Source organism: Calidris pugnax, unplaced genomic scaffold, assembly GCF_001431845.1.
Source record: "Calidris pugnax isolate Ruff unplaced genomic scaffold, ASM143184v1 scaffold173, whole genome shotgun sequence".
NCBI classification, from domain to species: domain Eukaryota; kingdom Metazoa; phylum Chordata; class Aves; order Charadriiformes; family Scolopacidae; genus Calidris; species Calidris pugnax.
Window position 1 is genome coordinate 294072 of NW_015090917.1, and position 19009 is coordinate 313080.

Below are 19009 nucleotides of genomic sequence, written 5' to 3' on the forward strand. Positions count from 1 at the left end.
TGCTGAGGTATCAGGGAGGCCGCTGAGGTACCAGGAGGTTGCTGAGGTACCGGGGCCGCTGAGGTGGGGACACCGGGGAGGGACCGTCCTGCCCTGGCCCGGCTCTGACCCTGCCCTGAGGGCTGTGGGGCCCGGAGTGATGGTGCCTGGGGGCAGAGGGAACCGGGCCCCGGCGTCTCTCCCTGCCTCGGTGTCCCTGCTTATGCCACCATCGAGCTCAGCGAAGGACAGCCCACAGGTCGGCCTTGGAGCTTCACGGAGCTCTCTGTGATGGGCAGCTCCGCTGGTGGCCTCTTGCAAGGTTTAAATTTAAACCTGGGTTAAATTTTCCCCCCCGGGTCTAGGTGAAAGGATGTGTGTGAATAGAATGCAAAGGTTCTGGCTTTCAACGCCGCTTTGTAGCACGACAGGTTTTGAGGGTGGTTGATCTTCTTTTGTCGCCAAAGCTAAAGGTGGGATTAAGCATTTTTGCTTAGTAGCATGGAAGAAATCAAGCTTTTGGTCAAGAATTTCGCTCATTTAAATCCAGTTGGATTTAAAAGCCTGCCCCAGGTTTTAGTGCCATTCTTACAGTTAATATAGATGTTTGAGTTGTGCATATAATATCTAGCTTGTTCTTGTTTCAAAGCCTGGCCGTAGGGATGGACTGGGCAGCAAGGTTCAAAGGCTCCGGAGAGCCTTGGTTTAAACTCACTACTTTAAGGTAGTGGAACTTAGATACAGCTATGGAGGCAATCACAGAATCACAGGATAATATGGGTTGGAAGGGGTTGGAAGGGACCTCTGGAGATCATCTCCTCCGACCCCCTGCCAGAGCAGGGTCACCCAGAGCAGGTCCCACAGGAACGTGTCCAGGCGGGTTTGAATGTCTCCAGAGAAGGAGACTCCACCACCTCCCTGGGCAGCCTCTTCCAGGGCTCTGCCACCCTCACAGGAAAGAAGTTCCTCCTCAGGTTTGGATGGAACTTCCCATGGTCAAGTTTGTGCCCTTTCCCTCTTGTCCTGTCCCTGGGCACCACTGAGAGAAGCCTGGCCCCATCCTCCTGACACCCACCCTTTCAGTATTTATAAGCATAGATGATATCCCTCTCAGTCTTCTCCAGACTAAACAGACCCAAGTCCCTCAGCCTTTCCTCATAAGAGAGATGCTCCAGGCCCCTCATCATCTTTGTAGCCCTTTGCTCTCTCCCCTCTCCAGCAGTTCCCTGTCCTTCTTGAACTGGGGAACCCAGAACTGGACAAACAAACAAATAAATAAAAGGGAGCTGAATTTAAAAGACCTGAGTTAATAGAGATGTCGAAACCAGCGAGTTAATGTAACACGTGTCTTTGGGCCAGCAGGGATTGTGGGGCAATTACACCATTCCTGCTGCTGGATGGAAGGGCTGGATTTAGCCCATGGCGTTGGGCCATGCTGGCTCTGAGGACCAGACACTGCTGCTCTTCACAAAACCTTTTCAACATCTAGGAGCCTGATAAAGTGGTGGACATGTTATTGTTAGCTCAGCCACAGAATTAAATATTCTTAGCTTAAAAATAGCCACAAAAATGATGAGAGGGCTGGAGCCCCTCTGCTGTGAGGACAGGCTGAGAGAGTTGGGGGGGTTCAGCCTGGAGAAGACAAGGCTCCAGGGAGACCTTAGAGTCCCTTCCAGTCCCTCAAGGGGCTCCAGGAAAGCTGGGGAGGGACTCTGGATGAGGGAGGGGAGCCATAGGACGAGGGGGAAGGGTTTGATCCTGAAAGAGGGGAGATGGAGCTGAGATGTGGGGAAGAACTTGTTTGGTGTGAGGGTGGTGAGAGCCTGGCCCAGGTTGGCCAGAGAAGCTGTGGCTGCCCCATCCCTGGAGGGGTTCAAGGGCAGGTTGGAGGGGGCTTGGAGCAACCTGGTGTGGTGGGAGGTGTCCCTGCCCAGGGCAGGGGGTGGCACTGGATGGGCTTTATGGTCCATTCCAACCCAAACCATTCTACGATTTGTCCATGTTTGTTTTATAGGTTTTTTTTTTTTATTTTTTAGGGTGAGCAGTTTGTGAGATCATCAAGTAGGGAAAGAGCTTGTCTTGCACGATTTGTTAAGAACAGGGAGTTAGTTTGAGGGAAAAGGAGCAGCTTTTCCCTGTCTGGAGTCCAAGGACAGGCCGAATAGATTTTCCCAGAGTGTGGGAAAGAGGAGTTAGGTCAATGCTGAGAGACTGTTTTAAGAGAGCAAAGAATTTACGAGCTCTGCGTGGTCTCCTCTTGGTCTCAGAGGATGGAGTCACTGAAGGATAAGCCACATGATGCAAGAGTTTGCAACTTGTGATCTCAGGAGGGTGCAGCAGAATTTCTCAGTGATGGTTCTGTGATCTAATGCTTGTGTTCTGTGACTTGAGACAAAAAGTGTTTATCTCCAACTTCAGGCAGCACAAATCTCTACAGAGGGGTCCTGGCTTTCCTCCACACTTCAGAGAGAGTTATGTTTGAAGCCAGTTTTCGTAGAAAAAAGCCCATGTGCTGCTTCTCATGGCTAGCAGATGTTTCAACTCAAGGATGGATTTATTTGTGCCGTCACCGTTTTGATAAAATCACGGTTCTGTGAAGCCACATATGTTCTTTCAAGTGATGGCAAAGAGCACGTCGCCCTGTTTTGGGCTGCAACTTTGATTTTACCAAAATGAACTTGTAAGTGGATGGAGCACTGCTCAAACATGGAACAGAGCTTTTATGGATGACTCTTATCAAACCAGCCTGTGGCATTTCTTGGCAGCATTTAGGATGCTTTCTCAGAAGATCAGTGAATATTTGCAGTATTCTTTCCTTTTTTTTTCTTTTCCCCTTGGCTCTTTAAGACTGCTGTGGTTTCTGTTGTGCACTAACCTAATGTTTTCCTTGCAGAAATGCCTCATCAGTGGGATATGGCTCATATCCAGGAGATACCCAGTTCCCGCCGTCCCCCCGGGTACAGTGTACAGACTGAGCAGGCCAGTTTTAGACATCCATCAGGTTGGTAAACAGCTGAATTTTTTTTGTTGTTTCGGGCCAAAAGTGGTTTCCCATTAGAGCGCTGATCTCCCAGATGTGGGCATGTTTCTGAGAAGCACCAGTTCTAGGTTGAAACCTTTTAAGATAATGAACTTGAGGAATTTTGTAGTAGTTGAATCGAAGTGAGAGAGTCACAGAATGATACGGGGTTGGAAGGGACCTCTGGAGATCATCTCCTCCAACCCCCTGCCACAGCAGGTCCACCCAGAGCAGGTCCCACAGGAACGTGTCCAGGTGGGTTTGAATGTCTCTAGAGATGGAGACTCCACCACCTCCCTGGGCAGCCTCTGCCAGGGCTCTGCCACCCTCACAGGAAAGAAGTTCCTCCTCATGTTTAGATGGAACTTCCCACGTTGAAGTTTGTGCCCTTTCCCTCTTGTCCTGTCCCTGGGCACCACTGAGAAAAGCCTGGCCCCATCCTCCTGACACCCATCCTTTAAGTATTTATAGGTGTTGATCAGATCCCCCCTCAGCCTTCTCTTCTCCAGACTAAAAAGCCCCAAGTCCCTCAGCCTTTCCTCATCAGAGAGATGTTCTAGTTCCCTCATCATCTTTGTGTCCCTCTGCTGTCCCCTCTCCTGCAGCTGCCTGTCCTTCTTGAACTGGGGAGCTCAGAACTGGTCCCAGTGCTCCAGCTGGGGCCTCCCCAGGGCAGAGCAGAGGGGCAGGATGACCTCTGTCGACCTGCTGCTCACACTCTTCCTGATGCCCCCCAGGATGCCATTGGTCTTCTTGGCCACAGGGGCCCATTGCTGGCTCATGGGCATCCTGTTGCCCACCGGGACTCCCAGGTCTTTTTCCTCAGAGCTGCTCTCCAGCAGGTCGGGTTCATCTATTGTTATTTAACCCTGAACTAACCTCTGGAGTTAAACTTCTGGAGAACCATCTTTAGTGCCTATATAGATGTACTTCACAGGGAGGTTCATCTACTATTGTTTAACCTTGAACTAACCTCTAGAGTTAAACTTCTGGAGAACCATCTTTTTTAGTGCCTATATAGATGTACTTCACAGGGCATGAGAAATGTGTTGTTGTAGAAATCTGGCTGGTTTGTGGGTAACCTGCTGCTTTTTCAAGATAGCTGTATTTTTTCCCCAATATTCAATGCAGTAGAAGTGACCCAGTATTTGCCTCATCAAAACCAGCAGGGAGATTCAGTTACTTTTGAAATTTAATGTCTCTTTGGATTCTACAACATGTAATGATTTTCTTTAGTCTAGATGCTACTCTTCCGGAGGAAGAAAGGGCTTTATATCTGGTTTTGTGGAGAACATCAAACAGGAATTAGCAAAAAACAAGGAGATGAAAGAAAGTATTAAAAAATTCCGAGATGAAGCTAAAAAGCTGGAAGAATCGGATGCGCTTCGAGAAGCGAGGAGGAAATATGTAAGTCTTCTTCTTGAATTCCTTTGATGTTTTCATCGCCCAGTCCCTGAGCTATTCCTGTGCTGAATGTAAATCTGAATCTTTCTGCAAATGAAGTGTTTGGTTCAGAATGCCAGTTTTTATGAGAAGTTCTGCTTGGCTGGAAATACTGGTAAATAGAGGCGTTAGAGTGGTTTGGGGTTTTTTAGTGGAAAATCTTTTCAGGAGACCCTTCACTGGATTTCCCAAATAACAAGCAGATTAAATAATGAGACATTAAATTTCATGTTGGCAGTAATTAAATACTTCTTTTGCATTCTTTGAAGAATTATAAACAGCATTGCTTGCAAAAATGAAATGCTGATGCTGGTTACTCAAGTTTGTGCTCCCTGAGATGTAGCTCTTCTTGCCCTCAGTTCCAGCGTTAATGGGGTGTGCTCTGTGCTGAACTGCTTCTGAGTATTTTCTATCCTCATAGTTAAATGCACCATGGTCTTTTTTTTTCCACAGAAAACCATTGAATCCGAAACAGTGAAGACCTCAGAAGTGATTAAAAAGAAACTTGAAGAAATAACTGGTACAGTTAAAGAGGTAAAATGCTGCTTTGGAAGAACCTTTCCCTAGGGCAGTTCTGCTCTAAGTTATGTGTTTTGTGTGCATTCCAATTATCACTCCTGCTTTTTTCTTGCTGAAAAGTGGTTGCTATTCCAAAAGTGATCACTATTATGAGTCTTTAAGGCCAGAGTCATTAAGAAAATTGCAGCAATAGTATATGATAGATTTATTCAGTTAGTGTATGGTCAGAGGACAGTGGTTCTGTCAGGTTTGGAGACTGGAAATGGTCCTTATGGTTCTGCATTTTCTAGCAGTAAAAAAAAAAAGCCTCAGGGTGATTCTTCCACCTGAGGGCAGTTAGAGTAATGCTGGAAGGTCAGCCTGGAAAGCTGTTTAGGAGATGTCATGCTCTTCACACTCATGCTTTGTTACTAACGTGGTGGGGTTCTTACTGCATGTTGAAGAAGATGTGCAACATCAGAGGCTCCAGGTGTTGTACCAAGTGCTGGTGGGAGAGTTGAGGTGCTCTCCTCCAAGTTCTTGTGCTGCAAGTGATCCCGTGGCTCTCTGGGAGTAACAAAATGCCTGGAGGAGCAGGTGGTGTTCACACCTAACAGGTTTGAGTGTCTTCCATTCTAGGCTCAGACTTTAAAGATCTCTGTGTCTGTGCAGACCTGCTTTTAAGAGATTGAATTCAAGTGATTTTTTTCAGGCTGGGACTAAGCACTGCACCTCGTGCTCGTTTATTTCATTTCTTTTCTGAGTTCATCCACGCAGCAGATTTTTTTTGTTTTCTCTGGAGTAAATTTCTGAGGAATCTACCTCGTAGTGTTTTAAATACAGAATAAATCAGGTGGATGTGGCACCTGTAGGGGCTGATCTGTGGTGTTACAGTTTTCGTGAGTTCAGCTGATGCAAAACTGGGCTATTTGGGCAGCCTTCAGTGGGGTGCAAGACCTTTTATACCTTACTCCCTCTTTTCTGTCCACATCTCAGCATGGGGAAGTCAAGGAGTCCCCATCCATTCAGTGTATCCCCCGAGATGCTTCCAGAGGAGCTGGGGAATGACTCCAGGACAGGGTAACCTGTGGGCACAGGCTGCACTGGCTGCTCAGAGGCTCCAGGGCTGACAGGAGGAAGAGAGAGCAGGTCCAGGAGAGGACAACTCTGGTCCTACTTACTCCTTTGTGGCCAAAGTGCCTGCTGGTCAACTGGCTTGGAGATCTACTGCTGGGTTTGTCCTCAGCCTTCCTTCTGCTGCAGCCCTGTCAGTCCCCAGGAGATGGCACTGAGCCTGAGGAGCTGGAGAAGGGCTCTTGCAGTATCTGCCACCCTGACAGTTATTCCCAGGCACCTGAGTCTTGTTTTTCCCTCCTGCTGATTTGAGTCATTAAATCTACAGTGATTGGAAACTTACTGCTCTGTCTTTTAAAGGGAGCAGAAGATTTTTCCATGGTAAGTTACAGCTGAGAAGCCCTTGGGGAGGCTGTTCCTTATCTGTCAGTTGAATTGTGCCAGTCATGAGCTGGATGTGGATATAACCAGGATCTTTTCAGTACTATCAAGCATCTTTATTTGCCAAATCTCATTGAAAACCAGGGAAAACCATTCTCCTGACATTTCTCTTCCTCTGCGGTTGTGGCCTGTGACCCATCCAGGATTGGTTGTCCAGCTCCAGTGAGATTTCTGAGATCCTTGAGGATCTGAGGGTGCTGGTGCAGAATGAAAGGGTGACCAGCTACTGGCTGAGTCCTTTTAGCCTCTTGCACGGGAGATCCTGGCTCTGTAAACACAGCCAGAGAGATGTACTTGAAGATTTTGGGTTGGGAAAAGCATTTCTAACTCCAGAGGAAGAGTTGCGTAGCAGAGAGCTCTCTCAACCACTTCTGTACCTTCTCTTAAGAAGCAAGAAGTACCTGATTGCTTCAAAGGAAAGGGCTGGGGTATTTTAACTCATGCTTCATTTGTCCTTCTCTTCAGGGCCAGTGGGCCTTCTCTTCACAAAGAGGGATTACTCAGAGTAAGTTTTCACCTGTTTTGCGTGAAATGACCTTTTCTTTCTTGTTTTGCAGAGTTTGGATGAAGTAAGTAAGAGCGACATTGGCCGGAAGATAAAGGAAGGGGTGGAAGAAGCAGCAAAAACAGCAAAGCAGTCTGCGGAGTCAGTGACAAAAGGAGGGGAGAAATTAGGCAAGACAGCAGCCTTCAAAGCTTTTTCTCAGGTACATAAGTCCTTTGCAGGACCCAGCACTGCGGGCACAGCTCATTAACGTGGAAGTTCTGTGCGAGTTTGTGCTGAGTCTAAAATTAAATGCAAAACTCTTTGCAGCAAGACCTTGTGAGCCACACTGGAATAAGCTGAGAAATTCAGGAGGTGCATTTGGCAAGTCTCACACTCACTCTGCAGCCCTAGAACAGTCTGAGTCTGGAGCAGCTGAGCTGCTGCTGAAATGTGTTACTGGAAAAATCACAGAATCCCAGAATGATCTGGGGTTGGAAGGGACCTCTGGAGATCATCTCCTCCAACCTCCTGCCAGAGCAGGATCACCCAGATCCCACAGGAACGTGTTCAGGGGGGTTTGAATGTCTCCAGAGAAGGAGACTCCACCACTTCTCTGGGCAGCCTCTTCCAGGGCTCTGCCACCCTCACAGGAAAGAAGTTCCTCCTCATGTTGAGATGGAACTTCTTCTGTACAAGTTTGTGCCCATTCCCTCTTGTCCTTCAATCAGTTGCTTTGCTTGTGGGGCAGGCACTGGTGGTACTCTTGGGAACAAACTGGCTCAATTAAAGCTCTCATTTTCTAGAAAATACCTAAGTGCTTATATGTCACCAGTCGATGGTAGTTAGCCTAAAATAAGTGTTCCCCTTGACTGTTTTTTTTTTTGCCTCCTCTGAAGCATTGGATTTAGCTTGTAAGAGGGGACACCAGGCCAGATGGAGTGTCAGTTGTGTCAGTCCCCCTCTTTCTGTGTTCATCTGCCAAAGGTCACTTCTAGCCATAGCTGCAGATCACATTATACACTATTTTTTTTTGTATCTGTGTGTCTGTAATGAAACCTGTTATCTCACCCCAGCAGCCTCCTAATCTGAGAACTGTTTGTTCCTTCCATGAAACCCGCTGCCAGGCCAGCCCTTATAAGCAGGGAGTGATTTTATGAGACCTTAAAGTAAATTTTTGGAGGCTTAAAGATTTGTTCTCCCTGTAAACAGATAAACCTTTTGATTCATTGTCAGATTTAAGTGATTCACTGAGCTTTTAGAGGCTGCGAGCAGTTCTTGTAGCTTTGCTCTACTTTATAGTATTTAGAATATTTAGTTTACTGCTTCAGAAAACCAAATATGCTATTTTTGAAATTGTAGTAATAGTCTCATTTTGACACCCCCTTTGCTTCAGTATTTAGGAGATATTTTATTTGTATAATGTAGAGCCACAAGATGGGCTTGTGTCTTGTCTCCCAGGTCCCTCAGATCGTTTTTTATAGTCAGTAGGGACAGATTGAGTTTTGGAGCTTTTTATTTGCTTATCCTTGGTGCATAAAGTCACTTAAACTCCAATTTCTGCTTCGTATCAGATCTCTGGCATCTCTTCCATCTAGGCCCTGAGCAATGGTGTAACTTTAAGGAAGGAGTCACCTTCAGCAGGGGAGGGGGGCTCCTGCTGTCAAAGGATGTTGGACACTTTGTGTGTTCTCCAGAATATTCCTGCATAAAATAAAGTTGAATAATAACAGGCCCCATAAAGCCAGGTGATGCTTTGGGCTCCATAACTGACATGTCCCCAATAAAAAGGCAGATTGGGAAATAGCTGTAAATAGAGTATATATAAAATCCCTTTCTGCCTGTGTGTGTCTAGTTGGAATAGGGAAGTATTTATTGTGCCACAGATCTTTTGTAGGTAACAGTCATTAGAGAAAGTCCCGCTCAAAAGTTCAGCAGGGAAAGTAGAGCAGCCAAGATGAAGGAGAAACACTAAAAATGCCACTTAGTCCCAATTCCTGTTGAAGTGTATGACAAAAATTGCCACCAAAAGTCGTGGTAGGATGCAGCTGCCTCTTGGCAGAATCTGAACTAAGGCTGTTGCTGTTCACTGACGAGATACAGATCGGTCCAGATTTATCAAGTCCTTTTTTTTGATGTAGCCTCACCCAAGAGGGGGAATGTCTCCTACTCTCCTTTAGTATAAGCTCAACTACTTTTTTTTTTTTAAACTTTTCTTCTCTGACAAAAACCAGTTTGCTTCGAAGCTATTTTCTTAGCTAGAAGGTATGTAGAATTCTATAAAAAGTGAGGTTCCTTTTTGTTTTGGGGAAAGCAGTACTGCTGTTTGTTTAACCTTGGGCCCAGAACTTGGATTTTATTGACTTTTGAGATGGCTTTGCAGCGAGTTGATGGTGTCCTGAAGTCTTTTTTGTCCCCTACTTTTGGATAATGGGAATCATTTTATCATTTACTTATCTATCAGCTTATTCTATCAGCAGCTGCTGAGTGCTCTTGGGGGCTGCCTTCATCTGGGTTGATTTATTCCAATTTAAACTCTGTAGAGGTTACCCCTTGTGAGCTGTAAGGTTTGACTGCGTCCATAGCTTCTACTGTATTGTTATTTTTGTGTCAAGTTGATTCAATACAACCATCCATTTACTGTCCTACACTGTTAAAATGTTAAGGAGAAGGTCTTGGTCCTGGTGTATCAATAAACATCAGCAAAGAAGGATTTGCTGAGTAAGGGAGAGGAGAATAACCCGTGAGCTTTTACCATTTTTTTTATCTTTTTTTTTTTTTTTCCTACAGCAGAAGCAATTTTCAGTTTCTGGGATGGGATGGGGGGTGGAATGATAAATCAACCTAATAGGGATATTTTCCTTTCAGGGAGTAGAAACAGTTAAGAAGGAAATTGATGAAAGTGTTTTAGGCCAGACCGGTCCTTACAAACGTCCGGAGCGACTACGAAAAAGAACAGAGTTCTCAGGCGAGAGGATTAAAGAGGAGCGAATATTTGAAGCTAATGAGTATGTATTGGATGTAATTTAGGGTGAATATTTCTGGGTATAATTTAATCATAGAATCATAGAATGGTTTGGGTTGGAAGGGACCTTAAAGATCATCGAGTTCCAACCCCCCTGCCCTGGGCAGGGACACCTCCCACTAGAGCAGGTTGCTCCAAGCCCCCTCCAGCCTGGCCTTGAACCCCTCCAGGGATGGGGCAGCCACAGCTTCTCTGGGCAACCTGTTCCAGTGTCTCACCACCCTCACTGTAAAGAATTTCTTTCTGGTATCTAATCTAAATCTCCCCTCTTCCAATTTAAAAACCATTCCCCCTTCTCCTGTCACTGCACTTCCTGACAAAGAGTCCCTCCCCAGCTCTCCTGGAGCCCCTTCAGATATTGAAAGGCTGCTCTAAGGTCTCCCCAGAGCCTTCTCTTCTCCAGGCTGAACAACCCCAGCTCTCCCAGCCTGTCCTCACAGGGGAGGTGCTCCATCCCTCTGATCATCTTCGTGGCCCTCTGGCCCCATTCCAACAGATCCATGTCCTTCCTGTGTTGAGGACTCCAAAGCTGGTTGAGGACTCCAAAACTGGAGTTGCCAGTTATTTGATAATAAACTTTAAAACTCAACTACAGGTCAGGGGTGGTTAAAATCCAGGTGGTGAAGTGAGGCAGGGGGGTGAGGCTTGACCTGGCAGAGCAGGTCTGGGAGCAAATTTCTAGCGTAAATTGATGATGCTGAATCTTCTGATAGTGAAGTTGGGCATTTGGAATTATAAAGTGGGTACACAATATTCTGATCTGAAATTCTGAGTTGGGTGTGTGGTGTTTTTTCTCAGTTCTAACATCCTGCTGTTGAATTATGTTCGAAGGGACTAAGTTGGAGCTCCTTTGCTTACCCTGCTCCACGCTCCACTAAGTCCTGTTTCATTTCTGTGATGTATCAGCCTCGGTGATGCTGCAGTGATATTCCTCAGGATCTCCTCCTTTTTATTCTCGTGTGGTTGTACATTACTTGTTCACAAGTGCCTCTCTCTCTCCTGCACTTTCCAGGGAGGCCATGGGTGTGGTGCTGCACAAAGACTCAAAATGGTACCAGCAGTGGAAAGATTTCAAGGACAACAATGTGGTCTTCAACAGTAAGTACTCCAAAGACAACGGTATTTTCTGCGTTCTCATTCTTGCTGTGTTGGATCTAATGCCATCTGTGCAACTAGTCTCAACATCATGTGGATCCCAGCCGTTTCTTTTCATAGAATCATTGAGGTTGGAAGAGACCCTTGGGATCATCGAGTCCAACCATCTGCCCTACTCTACAAAGTCCTCCCCTACACCATGTCCCTCAGCACTGCATCTAAACGGCCCTTAAACACAGCCAGGGATGGGGACTCCCCCCCCTCCCTGGGCAGCCTGTTCCAATGCCCGACCACTCTTTGGGTGAAAAATTCCTTCCTAATGTTCAATCTAAACCTCCCCTGTTGGAGCTTGAAGCCATTCCCTCTTGTTCTATTGTTAATTACCTGTGAGAAGAGACCAGCACCAACCTTTTGTGTTGTAGCTGGTGCTGTGAGGTGGTGCAGTTGACAACACTGCAGCTTTTCCAAGCTGCTCCATCTGTGTTCGGACCCTTCCCCCAGTCAGGCATTGATTTTGATCAGTCCCTGCTCCCAGTAGGTATCAAAACCTGCTTTCCCCATTCCTTAAAGAGAATTGAACTCTGTTATTCTTTTTTTTTTTCTATTTTTTCTTTCCCTAGTCAGATCCACCCTGGCAGGGGTTGCGCAAGGGGAGGTTCAGATTGGATATTAGGAAAAATTTTGACACTGAAAGGGTTATGAAGCCTTGGAATGGGCTGCCCAGGGAAGTGGTTGAGGCACCATCCCTGCAGGGATTCAAAAGAGTTGACATAGTGCTTAGAGACACGTTTTAGTGATAGATTTTATCAGAGTTAGGTTGATGGTTGGACGAGATGATCTTGAAGGTCCCTTCCAACCCAGATGATTCTATGGCACTGGGAGGAGGCCGGGGTGTGTCCACATGGCATGAGGGAGAAGGCAGGCAGATCTCTTCTTCCTGACCTTGAGCTTCTAACAAGGCAAAATCTTCCCTTCAGTGAGCTGGTTTCTGTTGTCATCTGCTGAGAACTCTGGAATGTGTGGGACTTCGCCTCCTTTCTGGTTTTTATTGCAAAATCTAAAAATACTGAATATCCGTACCGCAGTAGGCAATGACTTTTGATAGTTATAGTTATCCAGACACTTAATGTTTCTGAAAGGCATAAAGAAGCCTGAGACCAGAATCCTTCAACAAATCAAAATAATCGCTGCCGGTGCACTGCAGGGTAAATGACTTGTTAAGGGAAGGAAGACTGTGTAAAAGTGCAACATAAATAATTAACTTTGGATTGTGTTTCTTCCCAACTTCTTTTTAAAGCAGAGCCTCCTTGGGAGGTATCCAAGACCGGGTTTTTACGTCCCGTTTGTTGGCCTTTCTGAGGAGAGATGCTCGTAGCTCTTAAAACTCCCCACATGTTGCATCCTCCTCTCCTGTGCCATCTGTGCGTTTCTGTGCCATTCTCTACGTTTTATGCCTCTTCCCCTAGTGATTTTGCAATTTGGGCAGCACTGCAGATGTGGCTGCAGAGGCTTCGCGGCGCGCGCTCTCCCTTTACGCACCACCTGTCCCCAGAACACTCTGTGGTTTTTGGAAGGAGCACAAACCTCAGGGCACGATTCCAATTGTTAATTGACCTGGTGGGAAGAAGCTTCCCTGCAGGGCTCGTTATCCAGAACTACCTTCTGCACTTCTGGTCCATCTGATGGTGTCCAGAGACAGATAATAGGTTGATTGAGCCCTTAGTTTGTTGCAACGATGCCTGCTTGTTTAAATGGCTTTTTTTTTTTAAAATCTTGCTTCACCCCCTGCCCTTCTTTCTGCCTTTGAGATTTTGTTTGTAGTTCTCCTTCCCTATCAATGACTTGTGTAGTTTTGTGCCATGCTTGGCTTGCTTTCTTACCAAGGTTGAGAAGTATGTAGAGCTGCTTAAAAACCTCATCCTTATGGTGTCTTGCTATTTTATTAAAAATCGACAAGGTTTAATGTCTAGTCTTGGGTTTTCCTTCCCCAGTTCAACTTTCTAGTGTTGGTTTCCTGTCCCCCTACCCCCTGCAGCAGGCTGGATCGGGGGGTATGAGCAGATTGCTACTGGTGATTTTCTATTTGAAAATTGATTTTCTATTTGAAAATGTGATTTTCTATTTGAAAATCTGCATAGAAGGCCCAGTTCCTGGCTGCTGAAGTCAGAGAAACCATCGTTTTCCTGGTGACAGTTATTGATAGCTATGAACATTGCAGGAAAATGAGGAGAAAAGTAACTGTGGAAATTAAAACTTGTTCATCACCAAAGAGGTTTAGAAGAGAACGAGCAGGTTTGATCTTCAACCCGTTATTTGCGTGTCGTTTCCTAATTCAGGACTGTGGTGGAAGGACACTGCAGCTTATGTCTCTTCTCCTTTCAGGGTTCTTTGAAATGAAAATGAAGTATGATGAAAGTGATAATGCATTCATCCGAGCTTCCAGAGCTGTCACAGACAAAGTCACTGACTTAATAGGTAATGTTTCATCGTTTTGGGGAAAGTGCACCTCTAGCCTTTCAGCTCTGTTCCTGGTGACCCTTAGCGTTGTTCCTCGGGCGTTACTAACCTTTGGGCTGGCTTCTGCAGCTTTATAAAAATATGACAAGGCACGGATCATTATCCAGTCTCATGCAGTGCAGCAGCCTGCTACTGGATCAGCAGCGCGGGGCGATGACAAGTGCTTGGATGGGATAAATCTCAAGCCTAATGTAAACCCTGCAGCCTCCCCGGTGACTCTTCCTCCCCTCTGGTGTAAAACCAAAGGTTTTTCTCTTGTTTTCTGGTGCCACTTGTCGTGCCACCTGTCTCACTGAATTGTTTTCTTAGGTGGATTGTTCTCGAAGACAGAAATGTCTGAGGTTTTGACAGAGATACTCAAAGTGGATCCATCCTTCGACAAAGATCGGTTTTTAAAGCAGTGCGAGTATGATATAATCCCCAATGTCTTGGAGGTAAGGTGCAGCACAGTGTGATACATTCGTTTTATTTTTTCCTTTACTATAACATGGAAGATTTTTCTTTTAGTTTTCTGATGCTACAAGTAAAAGCTGGGACAGCGTTGGCTTCTCGAGCATCCACCTTTGCACGGAAGACAAGATAACCTTGGGAAAAGGGAGTTGGATCCCACATAACAATTTAGGTTAAAACCATATTTCATAATTTAGTAGGCTGGAAAAGTTGGTTTTTTTCTTGCCTCAAAAAGAGCTGACCATCTTCTCCCACGTGAAATGATAGAGGGATCAAACAGAAGTAGGGGAATGAACAGTACTGGGCAAATGGTGATATCAAATATTGATAAGGGAAGGAATTTGGGACGTATTAACTGCTGGATCCTAAATGATCTGTGACTGCTTGGGAAGAAGACCAGGTGGTGACAAATGGTTCAGTGAAAGTAGTTCTGGCACAGGTCAAGGAAGTATGTGGAACTTAATGTTTTTAAAGACTAAAATATCAAACCACTCAGAGGACAGCGCTGATGAAGGATGACTTGGCGTATAAATGGATGTAGTTCCTCTCACTGTAACAGTATGTCAGAAAAGACAGAGTCAAAGTAGGGGATTTGGAAAACGACAACAGAAATTGTTTTGAAAGATTTGTAGGGGACTGGAAAAAATGAGGCTTGGAGAGAAACAAATGCCAAGAGAGAGCAAAGGGTTATTTTTTCATCCTACAAAGCAGTGATCGCGTCTCAAACTGATAGTTCTAATACACGGGTAGAAATATTTATGGTTTTCCTGGTCGTGAGGTTATAGGATGAATAAAAAATCATCTGATGCTTAGAGATACAAACATCCAAACTGATGCCTGGTTAGGTTTTGTCACTGCTGTCTTTGTGGTGACTGATACTCGTGTGTCTGATGAGTGAGGGGAACTGTGATGGTGACAGTGAAATAAGACAGACCTGTCACTGTGAATCTGCTTCTCCTGACGGTGCCGTGTCACTAAAGCAAACTGCAAAAAATGGGCTCGGGACTCTTGGAGAATGAATTTTCCACAGGAGAGGTTTTTTTCATACTGTAGGCAGCCAGTTTACAGATGCCATCAGCTACGATTTAGAGGCATTATGCTGAAAAATGCCCTGCCACGTATAACTAACTTAATTTTGAAATCTGTCGAATTCCCAGCATCTGCCTTGGTATGAATTCCAGGTGTTTATTACACCGTGTTTTAAAGAGAAACCTTTTTTTTTTGTGAGCTGCAGTGTGATTTTTCTGGTCACTGAATTTTTTGCAGTCTTGAAAATTTTAGATCTTTGTTCACCTGCTTCTGTTACACCCCATCTTCCAGTGTTCATCCCAGAATTCTGCTGACATTTTGGCCAAGGAGGTTTAAAATAGCTTTTATCTCAATTATCTGACTCGGTACGTGTGTGTTTATAGAAGTTCTTATTGCTGTTCCTCTCTGAAACTCCTATCCTTCTCCAGAGTTTCATAAGATGTAGGATTTAAGGCAGTTTGCTGCTGAAAGTGCTGATAATTTCAACTCTTTGATATAGGAGACGTTTTAAAATGTATTTTATTTGCTTTTCTCTTTTTAGGCGATGATGTCTGGAGAGCTTGATATCCTCAAAGATTGGTGCTACGAAGCGGTGAGTAAAGCTACTAAAAATGTCTGAAAAGGTTATGATTCTCACTTGGAAGTAGGTGTATTGTGCCTTCTGTGCTTGCAAGCTGTCCTGCTGTGTCATATCTAGGGTGTTGCTTACCTGCCCTGCCCAGCTGCTTCCCCATGTAACATGTTCATACAATAAAACACTAAGTTTTGTTCTGACTCCAGTTCTGTGCTGCCCTTCTTGATCTGGATGGGCTTTAGCAGAGCTTGTATCCCAGCAACACGGGGTGAGAAGGTGCAGAGATTTGAGCTGACCCAAAAAGGTGATGCTTTTCTGCTGGAAGGGTCAAATTCTCCTCGGAGCTACTACAGACACACAGCTCTCCTCCACTGCAACGTCCCAGCAAACAGTCCTGGCAGGCTGATGTCGTTCAGAAATTGCAGCATAGATCATCTGCAGCCTGGGTAATCTCACTGCAGAGATGAACTGAAAACTGCATTTTTCTTTGTTGGGATGGATTTTCAGTTGGGTAGATTTCATTGCATCCACTTCTTGAAGTAGTGAATCGGTTGCAATTCAGTGATTCTCTTATTGTCCACTTAACTTCATGAAAACAGATCCTTTCCTGACAGCACAGAGGGACGTTTGTTCTGGTCTTCGCCCTGCTCCAAAATAATCGTGTTGGAGGCAATGCAGAACCATACTTTTCCTGTTTCTAAATAATTTAACTGCTTAAAATTAACATTCTCCTTACTGGTCACCACCACCAGAGGGCTGGAAATGCACATGCTGGAAGAGGCAGTTTTTTTAATTTAATTTTTGTTGTTGTTGTCAGTCGTGGATGAACATCTTTGTAACAATATTGCAGTATGTAAGAGTAAGGTTACTTTATGTTTAATGCACTCTGAAAGTAAAGAGAGTTCTTTAGTGGTTCAAGCAACCTTTGAAATGACACCACAGGATTCTTCTCCAGTTTCTAGAGGCAAGTAGCAGATTCACTGCAGTTTATAAGACAAAAAGCAAACCCTTCTAAGCTTGTTGTAGTTATAAATTAAGCTCACAAGTCGAGAATCATCCATAAAATAAGCCAAGGGAGGAAATGAGAATCCTATTAATGTGAATGCAGGAGATAAAGGCTCTTGAGTCCTGTCACAGGTGTTAAGTGTGTGATATTGATCACTAAAGTGTTGGAATACAAACCAGGAAAGCAAAACCTTATTTAAGTGGCAGGTAGATGGAGCCAGCTGCAGGGTGTAGTTTGTGGTTCCTGGAGCTGTCTCTGCCTCCTGTCCTCTGTAACTCCACCTTCACTCCAGTGACTTTGTTCCAGTAGCTTCTGTGGGTTATTTACATTTAAAAGCTGGTGATGAAGGTTAGAAGAGCTCCATGGTGGGGAGGAAGGCAGGGACTGCCTCTTGTTTGTTTGAGACCTGCCAAGAATACGGTGATAACGCTGGAAGGCAGGAGAAATTCACTATTCCCAACAACACTTCTCGATGCATAAATAATGAAGCATATGTGCACATGCCTAAAATGAGCCAGGAAATCCTGGTCTCCCTCCAGGACCTGTCTGGGCGTTAGGAAAATAGCTTGGTTCCCAGACTCTCTCTCCTTGTCTGCTGTCAAATCAGGATCGTAAGCGCTTTGGCTCTCAGGTGCCCTCAGTTATGTATGTACTCTGTTGTGAATGATGGATCTCCTGTTCTGGCCACGGGAGGTGGGATTTTTAGGGAGAATTTGGTTATGTGAAGCCCGGAGCATTTGATGTAGCTGTTTGATACTTTGCCAGACATAAGTGTTCAGCATATTTGCAAAAAACTTGACTTTTACCTTTTTTTTTTTTTTGGTGGTTCTCTCTAAGCAGAAAATCCCTTTTTCTTTGTGACAGAGCAAATGCAAACGTGTAACACAAGTTTGTTGCTTCATTTAGACTTACAGTCAGCTTGCCCATCCAATCCAGCAAGCCAAAGCCATGGGGCTCCAGTTCCACTCCAGGATTCTTGACATTGACAACATCGACGTGAGTGTCCTTTTCTGTGTTTCACCTTGGGGGGTGGGGGTCGGTCTCTTTTCTCAAGTCACAGGCAACAGGACAAGAGGAAATGGCCTCAAGTTGCACCAGGGGAGGTTCAGGCTGGATATTAGGAAAAATTTTGTCACTGAAAGGGTTCTCAGCCATTGGAATGGGCTGCCCAGGGAGGGGGTTGAGGCCCCATCCCTGGAGGTGTTCAAAAGCCGGGTTGATGTAGTGCTGGGAGGTCTGGTTTAGTGATGATGCTCCTTGTTTGTTGTGTGGGTGTCTATTTTTGTCAGTGAGGTTGACGGTTGGACAAGATGATCTTTAAGGTCCCTTCCAACCTAGAAGATTCTGTGATTCTGTAATTACAACCTCGTGACCTGAGGAGGGGGTTTCTTTGCTCTAACTGTTGGATTTTTTGCCTCGGGCCACTCTTTTTTGCCATTTCTGCTCACGGAGGGACACATCTGGGTCCTTCCAGATGCTGCTGGAAGGGAGAGGTTGGACTAGATGATCTTCCAACCCCTACAGTTCTGTGATTCTCATGGGACTGACTTGCTGCTGTGTGATCAAACCTAAGTTACAGCCTTGTGGGTTGTCTCCTCTCTGTCAGGGCACCTTGGGCTTAAAGGCAGCATCTGAGAAAGGCAAATAGCAGTGACCCCCTCTCTGTCAGGGCACCTTGGGCTTAATCACCAGCATCTGAGAAAGGCAAATAGCAGTGACCTGGTGCTTCCATGAAGGGTGTTGCAGGTGATTACTCTGGATGATAATGAGCAGTACATCTGTGACTCCAGGTTGTGCAGGAATGGCTACAAGAGAGAATTAACTGCTCTTCTGGGTGGCTCTTGATGAGTGGGGAGGAAATTGCCCCTGTGAGTGGGGCCGTTTCCTCCTTAGGAGCAGTTGGAGACTGTGGCCAAATGTCTGCACAGTCCCCACACTCTCTGTGTTCCCCTTTATTGAGGAGCCTGAGATGTTGTTGTTCTACTTAGTAGTAAGTCTACAGTAGTACTTCTATTTAATTAGTGTAATCTATCACTGGACCCTAAGTTTTCTTTCAGATTTTTCTTTCCTACAATGGAAAGAGCATCTCAAAGAAATGACCAACTTTAGTCAGATCTTTCATACCCCATAACCACCTCTGCCTCAAAGGGGATGTCCGAGGGGTGGAGGGGAACAGGGAGCTGTACATCAGCACTTGGAAACACGTGTGGAAATAGGCTGAACTCAGATCTAGTGTTTGCCTCTGTCATCAAAGGCGCTGACTCAAAGGCAGCAACGTTCAGTGCCTGTTTCTGTTGGAACCAAGTATTCTGGTCCGATATACTCCAACTGTGCAGTATTATCCTCAATAAAATTATAAGGTGGGTCCATTCAGA

General features: G+C 45.4%; 1 protein-coding gene across 1 annotated transcript in view; it reads left to right on the forward strand.

Moving 5' to 3' along the window:
* Positions 1 to 19009, forward strand: part of TIMM44 (translocase of inner mitochondrial membrane 44 homolog (yeast)) — a 50178-nt gene that overhangs the window by 20650 nt on the left and 10519 nt on the right. The window contains exons 2-11 of the mRNA XM_014949691.1: positions 2873 to 2980; positions 4235 to 4405; positions 4895 to 4975; positions 7012 to 7161; positions 9807 to 9946; positions 10976 to 11061; positions 13441 to 13533; positions 13885 to 14009; positions 15596 to 15646; positions 17541 to 17630. Coding sequence (XP_014805177.1) covers positions 2873 to 2980; positions 4235 to 4405; positions 4895 to 4975; positions 7012 to 7161; positions 9807 to 9946; positions 10976 to 11061; positions 13441 to 13533; positions 13885 to 14009; positions 15596 to 15646; positions 17541 to 17630 — 1095 coding nt within the window. The remainder of the gene's footprint in view (positions 1 to 2872; positions 2981 to 4234; positions 4406 to 4894; positions 4976 to 7011; positions 7162 to 9806; positions 9947 to 10975; positions 11062 to 13440; positions 13534 to 13884; positions 14010 to 15595; positions 15647 to 17540; positions 17631 to 19009) is intronic.